The following is a 15,086-nucleotide window of genomic DNA, read 5'->3' on the forward strand; positions in this document are numbered from 1 at the left end:
GATTTTTGCGATGCGGCGAATCACCGCCCTTGTAAATAAACGTATGCGTCAAAAATGGACCAAGGATCTACATAGTGCTGCTCGTGCGTGTAAAATTGATCGGCAGGTAGGACTGTAAGTAAAAGCTAATTAATCCTAATGATTATGGGAAAGTGCCGCGAAAGGTAGGCGAATTCGAAAAGCGGATTCACGAAGATTCTCAATTTTCGAAATTACAAACCGATTAAATGCTCGATATTTTTTTTTTTTCTTTTGTTTAAATCTTTTAATTCTGGTAAATATAGGAGTAGCATTAAATTCGTGTCAAACTGTGAAAACACGTTTTAATTTCGCACAATGAGAAGTTTTGTTAATCTTTCTTTCGAAATTTTCTTAACTTTCGCGGCGTAAATGAAACGGGACGCCAGTGCGATAGCGCTGGCTTGTAATTATTTAATTAAGGCTCTCGCGCCTCTTTTATATAAATATTATACATATATATGTATATTACATACGACTTAAACAAAAAACAAAAAAAAAAACAGAACATTCCACCACGGCCGCGCGGTATTATTTTTCTGTATCCCTGTATCTATAAAAGCGCGATATAAGTATTAAGAATGGACTTTAAGGGAATATACGACTGTATATATATTAATTAAAGATTGATCAACTTATTAAATCACCATCATTACCATCATTATTATGGTTGCCATTGTTAATATCATTACAGTAATTATCTCGCTTTCGTTTCTCATCTCTATAATCATCGGTGCCCTTCGATTATTATTAATAATCATAACATTACATTGTACTTGTCGCTGTTATATACATACACATATAAATATATAAATATATAAATATATATAAATTATAAATATATATATATACGAATGATATATATATATTAATTTAATAACAATAAAGAAAAACGTGAAACACACGTAATCTAGTTTTGTGTGTGAATGTGTGCGTGTGTGAATCAACGAACCTTTCTTCAAGTATAACGACGATCGTGACCGAATTCAATTACTATCGGCGCAAATTCATATTTTTATTTAATTCGTCTTTTATTAATTTTTATCTGCACTTTTATATGTATATAAAAAATTCTATCTCAGCTGTACTTATTTTCACTCAATTTGATATTAACGGGTGTATCAGTTGGTCACAAAATTCTTCCACGTTCATCTTGAAAATACGGTCAATCATAGTAAATTCCCACGACAAGGCCCATCGCAACATATTTTGTAGTCTCGATCACATAAGTGGAATACGTGTCTCTCTGATGATCACATAACTTGCCGAAATCCATTCGTACGCCTTGCTCTAACTTTTGAACGATTGATATAATGACCAAAATCTTGTACCTAGAAATAACAACAGGACGAATTAAAAGTTATTCGGATAAAAAGCGTGTCACGCTCAAATAATAATACCCATAAACACTAAAAAAATTTTTTTTCTGCATTCTAATAAAATTTAAAATTTGCTAGATAAATTTTCGTGATAAAAAATCATAAAATTAAAATGTGATTATTAATATTATTACATTGAATGCATTTAATGTTGTATTAAAAAAAGAGTTAATTAAATTTCTAAATAAAAATAAAAAAAATTAAAATAAAAATGATTAATAAAATTGACTAACATATTTATTTAATTGATCGATATCATTACCGATCGTAGCACAGTTTGTAAATTTTGTCACGCACGTCTTCCGATATCTTTTGGCACATTTCTACGCAGGTCAGAGGCTCATATTTCCAGTTGGCTAAATATTCTTGCATTCTATTAATCAAGATCTTATCGACAATCTTGAAATTCCAACGTTTATACGGTTCCAAACGGTAAGTATTTTGGTATCGTGGAATCTGGAAAATAAATTTTCATTGACGAGATAGTTATTTCACTCTACATGAATTAATTGTAATAAATTATAAACATATCATTTATACAATTTTTTGCACTTTATTCTGAATAACTTTCATATTAAATACCTTCGAGTTATTTTTGTCTCGCCGAAAGATAAATGGAATTGCCTTTGCATTTCGAATAAGCGATAAGTTGCTAGGATTTTTTAAGTGAACAAATTTACCTATCATCGACCACCTCTTCGATTTTTGTGCTGATAATTATTAAATTTATCTAATTATCATTGTCATTTGTATAAATTCAATTATAATAATTATTATTATTAACGCAAATAATCCGTTTCTTTTACATCATTATTGAAGCTTACTCGTATTCATCCTTGCTGAAACTTAAATAAAAATATTATTTAATTAATTAAATGTCAAATAATATATACTATATCGTACGATTAATATGACTTCAAAAAATTAAAATGACTTACTTCAACCCCCTTGAAATTATTGCATATATCGTTGTCTTTTTTTTTTTATTTTCCATAGTTTGACAGTACTCGTATTGTATACTAATCATAAACCTAAAATAATATAACACATTCAGTTTACCAATATTTTGGAAATCAATAATTTATAAATTATAGCAGTCAAGTTGAACTGACTGATGTTCATCATTTTACAAGATAACATTTATTTTAAAATGATGAAGCTATTTTTATTCCTTTGATTATCTTAAAAATCTTCGTCTTATTTTTCCTAACCTCAACAATTATTATTTTAAACATATATCTTTATTTAAAATAATTTACTTTATTGTTAGATTAATTTTTTTAATAATTTTATTTTTTATACTTTTACTCACTGTTAAACCGCTGTCATTTTGTTATTATTCCCTTATGATATAACACAAACGACATAATAAATCCGTCAACTTCAGAGTTTCTCAACGCCGTGTTTCCGAAAACATCTGATTCTTTTTTCTTTTCTATTTTAATGTGCATCTATCCGTTTTAAGATATCGGCACAAGAAAACATCTGAGAAGCATCAAGAGGTTAGTAGCAGAGAAACCAACTGAGAATCGTGGCTTTTACACGTAGAGATGCAGAGGCTCGTCCGATTGAAGACACGCGCTTCGGCTGCCGTCAGATAGAGAAAAAGGCCAGAGCTACACACTGTCTGTCCTACTCTTTCGCGGTGTCGCCGGCAGTTATCGCAGATTTGCTTCTCGGCAACATCGTCGAGTTATAAGAAGAGAGCAGACATATATTCTTGACTCTCGCTTTTTGCGGCTATCACCAGTATCGCACAATCGTACTCGTCGCGGTAGTCCATTGTAATCTCGATGCCTTCGGTCTCTCAATAATCCGTCGCTAACTCGCATGAAGATCACGTTAATTTCGCTGCACTTACACATGACGCGAGACATTATCACGTCTACTAACAAACATTAATGAAGTACGCTTTCCTTTTAGTAGACACAGCCAACACAAGTGTCGTTTTGTCTTCGTTATTCTGTCAATATAAAAAAAGACAGAATGACACTTGTGTCGACTGAGTCTACTAAAAGAAAAGCAGCCGAAATAAATAATTTTATATATGTTATGTTTTTTATTAAAATGCATTTATTAAACCCTTCTTAATTCCTTAAATCAATTCATGCAAAATGTATATTTTTCCTTTAACTATTAACTTATTTCGCGATGTCAAACTCAATTTATTATACAAATATATAATATGCATGCACATAAAATTTATTTTTTCGATTATTAATGTAAACTGTACATCGGTACGTCGTGATTTTTAAGATAACATTTTTGTAATGCTTAAAAATTGTTTAAACAATTTTTTTTACAAAAAAGTCACCCATCGGATTTAATTGTCGGACGGTGCTGCGAGTGAGACGGTACAAGTTTTTCCTCCGTATTGTTATTATTTTTAGTTAACAAATAGATTAATCGAAAACGGAGTGTCAAATTTTTATAATTTTTTTTTTGTTTAACATCGCATAATATATTTTTTTAAAAAGGCATTTATTTTACTATTATATATACATAAAAACAATATTATTAATTCTTAACATCGCATATCCAATTAAATTATCCATATTAAAGCATATTTCGTTAATTAATAATATTGTTTTTATGTATATATAATTAGTAAAATAAATAATTTTATAAAAAAATATATTATTACATTATTTTTATTTCTCCTTTTCATATAATATTATAATAATGAAATAAGATAATAAAAAAAAATACGTAACGTAAATTAAACCAGCGATTCCGCGCTTACTAGACCTGAGCCGCCCGCTCTGAACTACCACGCTGCTTCGAAATTAAGTATTAGATACTGTTCCGTACTTCCAGACAAAGGAAATGTTTAAACTAACTTTTTTTCTTATTTTTCAGTAGTACGTCGAATGGCTTTACCAAATATTACTAGGAACACCAATCTTCAAACCTTACGAGTTTGAAGAAAATCGGTGTTCCATTGAGCGCGACCTTCCCTTGTAAGTACAAAACTAATGTGAATGAACATGCTACCCCTAATCATTTCAAGAATTTGCTCTAAATAAAGCAAACTAAAACTAAAACTGGAGATTCCTAGTTTTGCGAGATTTCTTCCAGTATTCCGCGATCACAATTTAGGCATTGACGCCAACTATCACATGGAGACCAAAAGCATCCGTACTTTTATCCATAAATATATTACGCAGCCCTATGATACTTTAAGGGCGACTAGAATTCCTTTCGTCGACTTACAATAATCGTATCTCACTCCGATCCTGAACTTTTTTCCCACGCTATACGGTTTTATCTTTATCTTTTTTTTTTTCTTCTTTTTTTTTTTTGGAGAAAAATAACAAATCCCTCGTTTATAGAGGATCTCAAAAGAAGCTCTTAGCAAAATTGCAATTTGATCGTCGAGTAACTTGTACTCGGGCTCTTTTTATTACACTCCGAATCGATATGGACGATGGTTCATTGTTGGTAACCATTCGGTGGATTCGGCGTTTCTTGACTATCTATACTGTAACCGGTAATACTATCTGGACTTTGAAGAGACGCCGCGTAGAGCGGGTTGATTGGCGTAGCGTTTGTGTCGAACTGGGTCGAGTCATAAACACTGTGATTCTGTAAAGAAAACAAAAATATTCCGCTTTGCATTTATCAAGACAGGACTTTAATAAATTTATTAAGATTTCAGTTTCCTTATCACGTGAATCACGACATCGGAAGTAGAAAAATCATGCTTTCTTTTTTTTTGCAAAATAAGTTTACGTTTTTCATTTCCAATATCGTTATATCATTAAAAAAAATAAAAGCTTTAGTTTAGTATGATAACTAACATAGCAATTACATTTCTGCATAATGTGCAAAAGCATTTATGGAAAAAAAAAAAAAAAAAAAATACATAGATGCCAATAAATTCTGTGATAATTCAGCCAAAAGCACTTTAAAATAACAATACATCAAATTACGCGTGTACTGTTACTATTATAATTAAAGCATTGGTGCAAATAGTGTACATTGCACGCGTAATGTTTTACAACATTTACGAGATTCCATTCGTAAAAGATCAGCAGAATAAAATTGTTGCCGAGGGAGAGATTGTCCGAAGTTAGTGTAAATAAATGAAACGAAGTGCATTGACTACATCAAAACGTTTAATTACACGACATTTCTAAACATGCTGAGATATTTACAGTTAAAGCTCTCGAATGGTACCTCACCATACGCGTTATAATGCATAATATAGTAATCAATAAGTAACAAAATCAACGTAAAACTTAAAATTATCTACGACATGTATGTACAGGTACAACAATGAGCCATTTACAGCGATATGTATGTAGATAAGCTATTTACAAAGATTCAGTTTGCGTATAAAAATCTGAATCCGGGAAGGAACTAGGATGAGCCTCGCTCTTTTTGTGTTTCGCAAATTTCGGAGACGTTATGGATAACAAATAATCACTTAAGCCACCTGACTCTTCTTCTTTTTTTAAATCATTCTTGCTCTTCTTGCATTCTGGCTCTGTAACGGAACTTGCTTTAGGAAGTAATTGCTGCATGGCGTTCGAATCAGATAAATTGAGCGATATTTCGTCCGAACAAGTTTTGAAAGTCTCGGTGTGCGTCGTTAAGTTACTCGAATTCATGCTAGTGGCATTGTCCTCTACTGAAATTTCAGCGTCAGTTGTCTTTAATCGTAATGCGTGTGTATCGTCCGTTTCTATTTCATGTGTCCCGCTTTCCAGAATGGATTGCAGAGTATTTTCTAACGCTGGAACTTGAGACATTTCCGAAAAGCTGTCATATCCACGAGAAATATTTTCAGGCACGTTATCTATAGATGTTTTATATGATATACTTTCTAAGCTACTTTTTCTCGTTGAAGAAAAGAGATTAATACTACTATCAATTGCGTTTGGTTTATAAAAAAAGTTGCTAGCGGTATCACCCGAGAGAAATAAATTTGAGACGCTACTTGGACTCCCCATAATAGCTTTTCGACTCGAGCTCGAGAATCTTAGGTCTGGTACACTCTTTTGAATGGCGCCTGACTTGGTTAAAGGATAATTAGTCACATTTGAGATGCCTTTTTGTGCATTTGGATCTTTACCAAAACTTCTAATACCGGATGTCGAGCTATATGGCTTAACTGGTGAGGCAAAAGTGCTTGAGTTATTACTTTTGGGATCTTTAGTGGGCGTTAAGGAATAAAGAGAAGCACCCGGTCTGGAGGATTTTAATGCTCGGGAATCGTATAACGGTATGTGAATAGAAGGAGTATGGACCTGATAGATGTAATCGCTGTCGGTTTTCAAGGATGAAAAACTTTGTTGATGTGGTAACGACACAGTATCTTCGTCCATGGCGTCGTCCACTTGTGCTTTGTAAGAGAACATTATCGAAGGTTGCGAGACTCTGAAACAAAATAATTTTTAACATATAGCAGCATCAATTAATAGCGCTCGAGTTACGTCGCTAAGCAACATATTGCTGAACAACAACGCACCCGAAGAATTCCGACAGGAATGTATGGTAAACCAATGGGGTAAAAAGGGTTAGATACACTGCTGCAGTAAAGTCTACGATGCACAATCCCACCGGGTTTTGCGTGTAGTTTAGAAAGCCCGCGCCAATCGACTGTACCAAGTCCAACGTCGCTAGCATCCCGGCGTAAACGTAAAAGCTTTTTCGCGCTACAATAGAAAGCGTATCACGTAAAAATTGCAATCAGCAAGAAGGCACTGTAATCTTCGCGTTAACTACTACTTACTCGGAAGTGCTAGACGATCTCGCAATCGTGTCCATGGCAGTATCAATATGAAGAGATATATCTAAAAACAATATTAGCGATATATACTCAATGATGCGTTTTTCTTTTTTATAAGCAAATAACAGAGTGCATAAATCATACCGTTGTAAAAACAAGGCTGCTGCAAAACCAAAACATCATTCCGCCGTGACCGAAGACGTAAAAGTCACGACTGGGAATGTGAAACGTGTCGTCTGGCAGGACTAGCTCCAGCGTTCCTTGAGTGATCGTAAATGCCAGCGCAATGAAGGATGTAGCGAGTAATACTCTACGAATACTGGACCGGCTGTCCAAATGACCTAAAATGAAAAACGCAGGTTTTTGGACTCGGATCTAATTATTCTCCCCTTTCTCATCGTAAACTCTACTACTCACCGAATGCTAGACCAAATATAACTACGCTCATCTCAGTGGACAATAGAAAAAATCTCACTGTAACCCATAGGACCTTGTCAACCGTGCCGCCGACCGTTGCTGCCGCGTTCACCGACATCGACACAATGCAGCGAACCATCGATGTAACTACATTACAAATTACCAAACCGTAAAACGCTAAAAATATCGGGCTACTCGTTGCGCGTAACTTAAGCCTTGCTCTGTTGAATCGCATCGCAATGAACAAAAGAAACAGGAGATTCGGCACCAGTATAATGATGTCCCATATGCGAACTCTGAAATAACATGAAATCAGTGGATTGTGTAGGAAGTTAAACCTTGTTACTACGCGGTAATTGAGTTGTCTTACCTAGAGTCCTTAATCTCCTTGTACAGAATAAGCTTGCAAAAGTGCTCCTCGTCGTCTACCGCCGTGCTCGCATTGGGGATCATCGTACTGCTCAGGTCATACGTGTGCAGCCAACTTTCAGACACCTCCTCCCTCTCAGCGCCGTACATTTCCTGCTCTCTCAAGCGTTGCGCTGGATTCTCCTCCTAGAGTTTCACTGCCGGTGGGAAAGGGGAGAACAAAGAAACGTCAAAACAATGGCAAATCGCGTTTACTAAATTAAAAAATAACCATCCGCGTGCCCCGGACGGCTCCGCGATCCCTGAACCTTGAGTTATTTCGTGCAATTTGCGCAAAAGGAGCGGGGAAAGAATACGGAACGCTTAAAAACAGCTAGTGTCGCGCGGCGGGCATAACCTTAAAAAAAACGTTCCCGGGACGACTGACATGTTTGAGAGATTTCGATTGCACGGGGGATCGCGGGAATGCGGCGTGCGACAGGATCACGATCGAGAAGCTTTTGCAGAGCCGCCGCTCTTGGACGCGCAGCCTCGCGGTTGACACCACGGGAAAAGAAATCGATAAATAGCTTGGCTATTGTGCAACTGTCAAACTGATCGCATGGCGTAACGACGAGGGGCGGCTGCGGGGCCGACTCCGCTAATCGGACGGCACGGGCAACCCGTTAATCGGCTTACCGTACACGAGGACGTCGCTCTCATTTTCTCCCAGGAAAACGGCACGTTTCGTTTCAGCCAACCGAGACGAACACTTGGTGCGTAACGTATGCGCGTACCTCGCGAGCACGACTCTTCTTCTCGCCTTTCGAGTTTCCCGTCGTATCAGTCTCGTCTGTCTGGCCTGCTCCGCTGCGCTCCGCTCTATCTCTCTCCGCCTTTCTTTCTCTCGCTTTGTCTGTTGTTCGCGTCTACGCTGTCTCTCTTCGGCTCCTTTCTTCCCTCTCTCACCCCGCGCGCTTGACGTCTCGCTTCCACTGTCCCAAGCTCTCGATCCGCGATCGGAGTCTCGCTACGAGATTCCAGTGTCCATTCTTCTCGTCGGCGCTCGGTCCTCGTCGATAATTAACCTTGGCGTTAATCCCTCGGTACCGGGGCGCACGGAATATTCACTGGCAGAACCTGTGTGTTTCCGATTAATACTTCCACCTCGTAGAATCACGCGACGCCGAAGCACAGCATCGTTCTAACGTGTTGACAGGTGCCGCCACGATTCGCTCATCCGCCGTGTTAATTAATTAATATTACGGCCGCCCGTCGGGCTGTTTTCACTGTGCTTTTGTTCCTATCTGGATTGAACGTTGCTTATTATAAATGCCCAAACTATTAAATTGACGTTTAATAGCCAAAGTAATGCTTTGCGCGCGTTGTTATATGTTTAATCGCGGAGTTTCTCAGCGCCGGGGCTCCGAAAATTCTCGAGAAGTATCAGGAGGTTAAAAAGAGTAAGTTAATCGCGTGAGTCAGAAGCATTCGAAGCGTCGTTCCCGCCAATGCCGTGGGGGCATGGCCACGACGTAATCACGCCTCTTTTATAATGGTCGCTATCAATGCTGCCACTACTTTCTATGTTGACTTTGACCAATTTTGACGTCGTAGTGCGCTGCTTTATTGAGGTTATCAAGATTTTCAATGACATTATAGTGTAAACAATTATAAAAACAAATTGGATTACACGGAAAAATTAATTTGAAGCTATTAGGTAAATTACTGTGAAACACTACAAGAGCTATTTGGTCAGAATTATCCAGAGGTATGTTTACAATATCAATTATGATTTTATTAATACAATATTTAACTGCACATCTTCAAATTATAATAATTTTTCCTAGGAGTTTGTGGGTGCATTAGATTGTATTAGGAAGTTCGGAAAGTAATACGCATATCGATATTCGTTTGTGTATTTCAGCTCGCTGCATACGTCAAAGTAATGCTAAAGATATTTTAAGGTGAGTGTGAATTGTTTACTTGTAAATAATTAAATCTTAACTTTTTTTTTTGCAATTGATAGTGAAATGACGAATCAAATACCAGAAGAGGTACATATCCGACATTATCTACGTTTTGAATTTTACAAGGGTAGTAACATAGCATTATTTTTAAAATTAGTTTATTTCAATTTTTTGCAAATAAAGTAGCATGTTATTATGCATTATCATACATTAATTTATATTTGAAAAATATTAAAATTGTATTCTTTTACAATAAAAAGATAATTTTTTGACCCAAATAGTTTTCAGAATTAAATATTTTTTTAGTGTGTAATATTATTTCTTGCCAAATATCATAAGCGCCTTTTCCATAAAATCATAATCTTATCTAAGATAAAGAGATTTAAGAAAAATTAAAACTTATAGTTAAAACTTCCATAAAAAAAAAGAAAAAAAAGACTAGTCCTCTCTTACTATTTAACGTGTCGCTAATACAGTGATGATAGTGAAGAGTTTTTAAAAAACTATATATTCCGGAATAAAATTGAAACGGTGCGACACAGTGCGACGTAACAGACATACACTGTGTACAGACTTGGTAAGTACCGATCGTATCAGTCTTCAAGCAAAGTTGCACGGAACGATGTCGTTGATCAACGATGAGTTGGACGAAAAAGCTGTGGAGAATTTCCGTGAGTTTCTGCAAATACCAACGGTGCAGCCGGATGTTGATTACGGTAAGCGTTTGCAAAAGGCGAGATTTAAGAATCTGAAGTTTCTAAAAGTTGAGACGAGAATAAGACATGGAAAAGAAAGAGAAAAATTGTTCCGTGATACATGTTTAATTTACGCAAATATGACAAATATTAAATTTTAAAGTTTCTTATTAATAAACGTACTAAATTTAAGTTTTTACATTATGCTTTTTATTCTAGACGAATGCGTCGTGTTTTTAACTAAACAGGCTCAATCACTCGAGTTGTTAATTAAAATCCATTACATACATCCCAAGAAACCAATTGTGGTTTTAACATGGGAGGGAACGCAACCGACGAAATCGTCAATTTTGTTGAACTGCCACATGGACGTTGTGCCTGTCTATGAAGTAAGTGAGTTGCGATTTAATCGTATAGTTAACTTGCTGGTTCTTATTTCTAATGATATAATTAAACCAGGACAAGTGGATTTATCCACCGTTCAGCGCTCACATGGACGAAAAGGGTGACATTTATGCTCGTGGAGCCCAAGACATGAAGTGCATGGGAATACAATATTTGGAGGCGATTCGCAGAATGAAATTGAAAGGGCAACACTTCTATCGTACTATCCACGTTTCTTTCACCCCAGACGAGGAGATCGGTAGTTTTTACGGAATGAGAGACTTCGTGCACACGGCAGAATTTGAAGCTTTGAATGTTGGTTTCGCACTAGACGAAGGAGTTCCCTATCCAGGCGAAACGTTCTATATGTATTATGGAGAAAAGTCGGTCTGGGAGGTACGGATAAAATGTGCGGGCAGTACCGGTCACGGATCGATGTTACTGGACAACACGGCTGGCGAAAAACTAAGAGTCGTACTCGATCACTTCCACGATTTTAGAGCTTCTGAAAAAGCGAAGATGGATCTTGATAAAAATATATTTGCTGGCAGCGTGACATCAGTAAATCTTACAAAGATTTGGGTAAATATCCAAGCATTTTTGTTGAAAAAGTTGATAGATGAAATATTTGTCATTTTGTTTATTTAAAAATTACGAATATATTCCGTTTGACATTTGCTAATAGTGTTCAATATGCTCATTTAACAGGGTGGTGTGCAGACTAATGTTATACCCAACGAACTGCACGTTCTATTTGACGTTCGTGTAACATCTCTCACTGATCACGACGAACTTGAGGCTACTATCAAGCGGTGGTGTGAGGATGCTGGTCCAGATGTAACGTACTCTTTTGATAGAAAAGAACCCAAGATTGAAAACACCAAAATTGATGATTCTAATCCTTTCTGGATTGCCTTGAGAAAGATTTTTGACAAAATTGACGTAAATTTAGAAATTGACATTTTGTCTGGAGCTACAGATACCCGTTTTTTGCGACAGGTAATTAGACTACTTTTAATGTAATATTTAATGTTTAAGAACGTTATGTAGAAGAAGATAGAGTTTCATATATTTTATAAAACTTTTGGATAAAATATATGTATATTTACAGATGGGTATTCCTGTTTTTAACTTTTCACCAATAAACAAGACAACGTTACGTGTTCACGATCACAACGAGTATCTAAATAAAGATATATTCCTGATGGGAATAGAGATTTACACCAAAATAATACCAGCTATTGCGAATGTTTAAATGAATATATATTTAAAAAAATTTCATTAATGTGTAACCATATTGCGTTTACAGGTATTAAATATATTTTGGGTAAATTTGAAGATATTTATGAAAATAAAAAATAAAGAGAGAAAAATATTAAGAACTTGTCACGAATCATAATACCGATAAGATTTTACTGTCACGTACTGATAAGATCTTATTTGCTTTCTTTGTCTTCTATCAGAATAAGTGAAGGTCTGTCATATACCATTCATCATTTAATTGCGATAAAAATAAAATTTTAAAAACATATCACAACACAATTTTTAACGTCATTTTTAACGTAAAATACGCGTTACGTTACAATTTCAAATATCAGGCCAGTACAGCGTGATAGTCGTGAATTTCGTATGTGTTTAGGAATGTATCTTTGTTATTATTATATTTCGTTTTTCGAAATGCTGTGTTGATACTGATAACCGATGGCAATTGGACGAGCTATATCCTCAGGGCAGCACTTCGGATATCGCTTGCAACATCGCCGGATGCTGTGAGTCACTCTGAACGGTGAAGTCTGATCGTGTGCATCTTATCTTATCAACTTTATCGCGGGCGAACGGCTCAGTTTTAAACAGAGTCCATCCCAGGAACAGGTATCACGAACCGTGGAGGGTTGGTTGCACGTACCGAAACAATGCCGAAGACCTGTGAAACACTAGACGAATTAGCTGTGGAGAATTTCCGCGAATATCTGCGAATACCGACAGTACAGCCAGATGTTAATTACGGTAAGCGATGACAAGGTATAAAGTTTCAAAATCTAAACTCAGCTAAACATAAAAATTAAAAACAATTAAAAAAGACTATTGTACTCGTTGTGACCAGTTCCCTCAGACTTATTCTATATATATACGTACATCGTGATCAGCAAATATTAACATTACATAATTAGATAAGACCAATTTTGTTTAGATGGCAAATATTACGAGTGATATATGATTTACTTCGTTCTTCATTGCAGATAAATGCGTCGCATTTTTAAATAGACAAGCGCAATCACTCAATTTGGAAATCAATACCTATAACATACATCCTCAGAAACCAATTGTGATTATGACATGGAAGGGTACGCAGCCGTCGAAACCATCGATTTTATTAAACAGTCACATGGACGTTGTACCTGTCTTCGAAGTAAGTGCCTTAATTTATAGTAAAGATGATGCAAATATTAAGTTGCGATTAAATCGCATAGTCAACTTGCTGGTTCTTATTTCTAATCATATATTTAAACCAGGACAAATGGATTTATCCACCGTTCAGCGCTCACATGGACGAAAAGGGTGACATTTATGCTCGCGGAGCCCAAGACATGAAGAGCGTGGGAATACAATATTTGGAAGCGATTCGTAGATTAAAACTGAAAGAGCAACGTTTCCAACGCACCATCCACATATCTTTTGTCCCAGACGAGGAAATCGGTAGTTCTTACGGAATGAGAGATTTCGTGCACACAGCAGAATTCAAAGCATTGAACATTGGCTTCGAATTAGATGAAGGTATGGCCACTCCAGACGAGAGCATATACATGTCCTACGGAGAAAAGACAACTTGGCACCTTGAAATAAAATGCGCTGGCAATACCGGTCACGGATCAATTATGCTGGACAACACGGCTGGTGAAAAATTAAGAGTTATACTAGATCGCTTTACAGATTTTAGAGCCTCCGAAAAGGCAAAAATTAAAGATTGTGAACCAATAGCTAAAGCTCTTGGTAAAGTGACAGCAGTAAATCTTACAAAAATTTGGGTAGGTATTACGTAAATATATTCTTTTCCTTAAAAAAAAAAAAACTACTTTGCCAATATCTTTATCGATTTTTATATTTCCCATTTAATCCGCCTATACGATATTTTATAATTTTAATTTATTAAATATGCTTATTTGCAGGGTGGTATACAAGCTAATGTTATACCGAATGAACTCAATGCTTTGTTTGATATTCGTGTAACACCTTTCGCTGATCACGATGAATTCGAGGCTGCCATTAAGCATTGGTGTAAGGAAGCTGGTCCAAATGTAACGTATTCTTTTGTTAGGAAAGAACCCAAGGTCGAAAATACTAATCTTGATGATTCGAATCCTTTCTGGATCGCTTTTAAAAATATCTGCGATGAAATAAATGTCAATTTGGAAATTGGCATCGCACTTGGTGGTTCAGACAGTCGTTTTGTGCGACAGGTAATTACTTTATACATTTATAACATTTTATAAAATGCAATAATTTGTTATACACTTATTTCACAGATGGGCATTCCTGCTTTTGGTTTTTCACCAATGAACAGAACAACGATACGTCTTCACGATCATAACGAGTATTTAAATAAAGATGTATTCTTAAAAGGAATAGAAATTTATACTCATATAATACCAGCTATTGCAAATGTTTAAATGCATATGTTGCATATGTATTAAAATAATTAGAATATCATAATTGGATTTAGCTGGCACTTCATGCAGCTATTCTATTAATGATAAGCTCATTAATCAGGGTCTGATGTATTCAGAAAAGAAAAAAAAAAATTAATAGGCGACAAAGACCTTTGTTTGATTCCACTGTCGATTCGAGCGTGACAAAACAAGAACCGCGCGGTGTAGTATCATCGAAAGCGAAAATTAGCATAGTAACAGATACGTTATAAATACCACTTGTTTACCGCGCGCTATCGTAGATAAAAGCTTATCTGTTTATTTCGTCTGCGTAACAATATAAGTAAGTATATATGCGCGCAACATGTATCACTATCTAATTACGATAAGAGGCGTTGTTATCGCGCACTTTTTAAAATTTAAAGTTTTGCACGGAAATGCAACAGACGGCAATGGAAACAAAAAAAAAGCTCAATTCCTGACACTTCTATGCT

The 15,086-nt window shown here is 35.9% G+C and overlaps 4 protein-coding genes across 6 annotated transcripts; 2 read left to right on the forward strand and 2 right to left on the reverse strand.

The window, feature by feature from the left end:
• Window positions 1-624: 624 nt before the first annotated feature.
• On the reverse strand, window positions 625-4,833 carry LOC139105889 (dynein light chain Tctex-type 5-B-like). The gene is made up of 5 exons (XM_070662215.1): window positions 2,710-4,833; window positions 2,336-2,428; window positions 1,980-2,242; window positions 1,660-1,853; window positions 625-1,349 (listed from the first exon to the last, which is right to left on the reverse strand). Exons 3-5 carry the CDS (start codon window positions 2,082-2,084, stop codon window positions 1,184-1,186), a joined length of 465 nt encoding a protein of 154 aa, XP_070518316.1. The 5' UTR covers window positions 2,085-2,242; window positions 2,336-2,428; window positions 2,710-4,833; the 3' UTR covers window positions 625-1,183.
• Window positions 4,834-5,497: 664 nt separating this feature from the next.
• Window positions 5,498-9,040, reverse strand: LOC139105872 (uro-adherence factor A). Of its 2 annotated transcripts, none has more exons than XM_070662192.1 (7): window positions 8,694-9,040; window positions 7,919-8,114; window positions 7,549-7,844; window positions 7,276-7,472; window positions 7,135-7,195; window positions 6,871-7,057; window positions 5,498-6,779 (listed from the first exon to the last, which is right to left on the reverse strand). In XM_070662192.1, exons 2-7 carry the CDS (start codon window positions 8,065-8,067, stop codon window positions 5,714-5,716), a joined length of 1,956 nt encoding a protein of 651 aa, XP_070518293.1. In that variant the 5' UTR covers window positions 8,068-8,114; window positions 8,694-9,040; the 3' UTR covers window positions 5,498-5,713. The 2 variants fall into 2 exon arrangements, with proteins under 2 accessions (XP_070518293.1, XP_070518292.1); XM_070662191.1 differs by having other exon boundaries at window positions 8,596-9,040.
• A 71-nt stretch (window positions 9,041-9,111) lies between these two features.
• On the forward strand, window positions 9,112-12,287 carry LOC139105881 (aminoacylase-1-like). 2 transcript variants are annotated; one of them, XM_070662204.1, is made up of 7 exons: window positions 9,112-9,667; window positions 9,747-9,863; window positions 9,926-10,582; window positions 10,781-10,950; window positions 11,021-11,527; window positions 11,654-11,944; window positions 12,057-12,287. In XM_070662204.1, exons 3-7 carry the CDS (start codon window positions 10,489-10,491, stop codon window positions 12,198-12,200), a joined length of 1,206 nt encoding a protein of 401 aa, XP_070518305.1. In that variant the 5' UTR covers window positions 9,112-9,667; window positions 9,747-9,863; window positions 9,926-10,488; the 3' UTR covers window positions 12,201-12,287. The 2 variants fall into 2 exon arrangements, with proteins under 2 accessions (XP_070518305.1, XP_070518306.1); XM_070662205.1 differs by having other exon boundaries at window positions 10,439-10,582.
• A 39-nt stretch (window positions 12,288-12,326) lies between these two features.
• On the forward strand, window positions 12,327-14,760 carry LOC139105880 (aminoacylase-1-like). The gene is made up of 5 exons (XM_070662203.1): window positions 12,327-12,952; window positions 13,186-13,355; window positions 13,459-13,971; window positions 14,113-14,403; window positions 14,470-14,760. Exons 1-5 carry the CDS (start codon window positions 12,859-12,861, stop codon window positions 14,611-14,613), a joined length of 1,212 nt encoding a protein of 403 aa, XP_070518304.1. The 5' UTR covers window positions 12,327-12,858; the 3' UTR covers window positions 14,614-14,760.
• Window positions 14,761-15,086: the final 326 nt, after the last annotated feature.

This window comes from Cardiocondyla obscurior, linkage group LG10 (genome assembly GCF_019399895.1).
Source record: "Cardiocondyla obscurior isolate alpha-2009 linkage group LG10, Cobs3.1, whole genome shotgun sequence".
Taxonomy (NCBI): Eukaryota; Metazoa; Arthropoda; class Insecta; order Hymenoptera; family Formicidae; genus Cardiocondyla; species Cardiocondyla obscurior.

Coding starts and splice junctions, on each gene's coding strand:
- LOC139105880 (XM_070662203.1), top strand. CDS start 12,859: ATGCCGAAGACCTGTGAAACACTAGACGAATTAGCTGTGGAGAATTTC. Junction 12,953..13,185: donor ACAGCCAGATGTTAATTACG/GTAAGCGATGAC, acceptor TCTTCATTGCAG/ATAAATGCGTCGCATTTTTA. Junction 13,972..14,112: donor TAAATCTTACAAAAATTTGG/GTAGGTATTACG, acceptor GCTTATTTGCAG/GGTGGTATACAAGCTAATGT.
- LOC139105881 (XM_070662204.1), top strand. CDS start 10,489: ATGTCGTTGATCAACGATGAGTTGGACGAAAAAGCTGTGGAGAATTTC. Junction 10,583..10,780: donor GCAGCCGGATGTTGATTACG/GTAAGCGTTTGC, acceptor TTTTTATTCTAG/ACGAATGCGTCGTGTTTTTA. Junction 10,951..11,020: donor ACGTTGTGCCTGTCTATGAA/GTAAGTGAGTTG, acceptor TAATTAAACCAG/GACAAGTGGATTTATCCACC.
- LOC139105889 (XM_070662215.1), bottom strand. CDS start 2,084: ATGATAGGTAAATTTGTTCACTTAAAAAATCCTAGCAACTTATCGCTT. Junction 1,854..1,979: donor GAGACAAAAATAACTCGAAG/GTATTTAATATG, acceptor TTTATTTTCCAG/ATTCCACGATACCAAAATAC. Junction 1,350..1,659: donor TACAAACTGTGCTACGATCG/GTAATGATATCG, acceptor TGTTATTTCTAG/GTACAAGATTTTGGTCATTA.
- LOC139105872 (XM_070662192.1), bottom strand. CDS start 8,067: ATGTACGGCGCTGAGAGGGAGGAGGTGTCTGAAAGTTGGCTGCACACG. Junction 7,845..7,918: donor AAGGAGATTAAGGACTCTAG/GTAAGACAACTC, acceptor ATGTTATTTCAG/AGTTCGCATATGGGACATCA. Junction 7,196..7,275: donor GCAGCCTTGTTTTTACAACG/GTATGATTTATG, acceptor TATTGTTTTTAG/ATATATCTCTTCATATTGAT.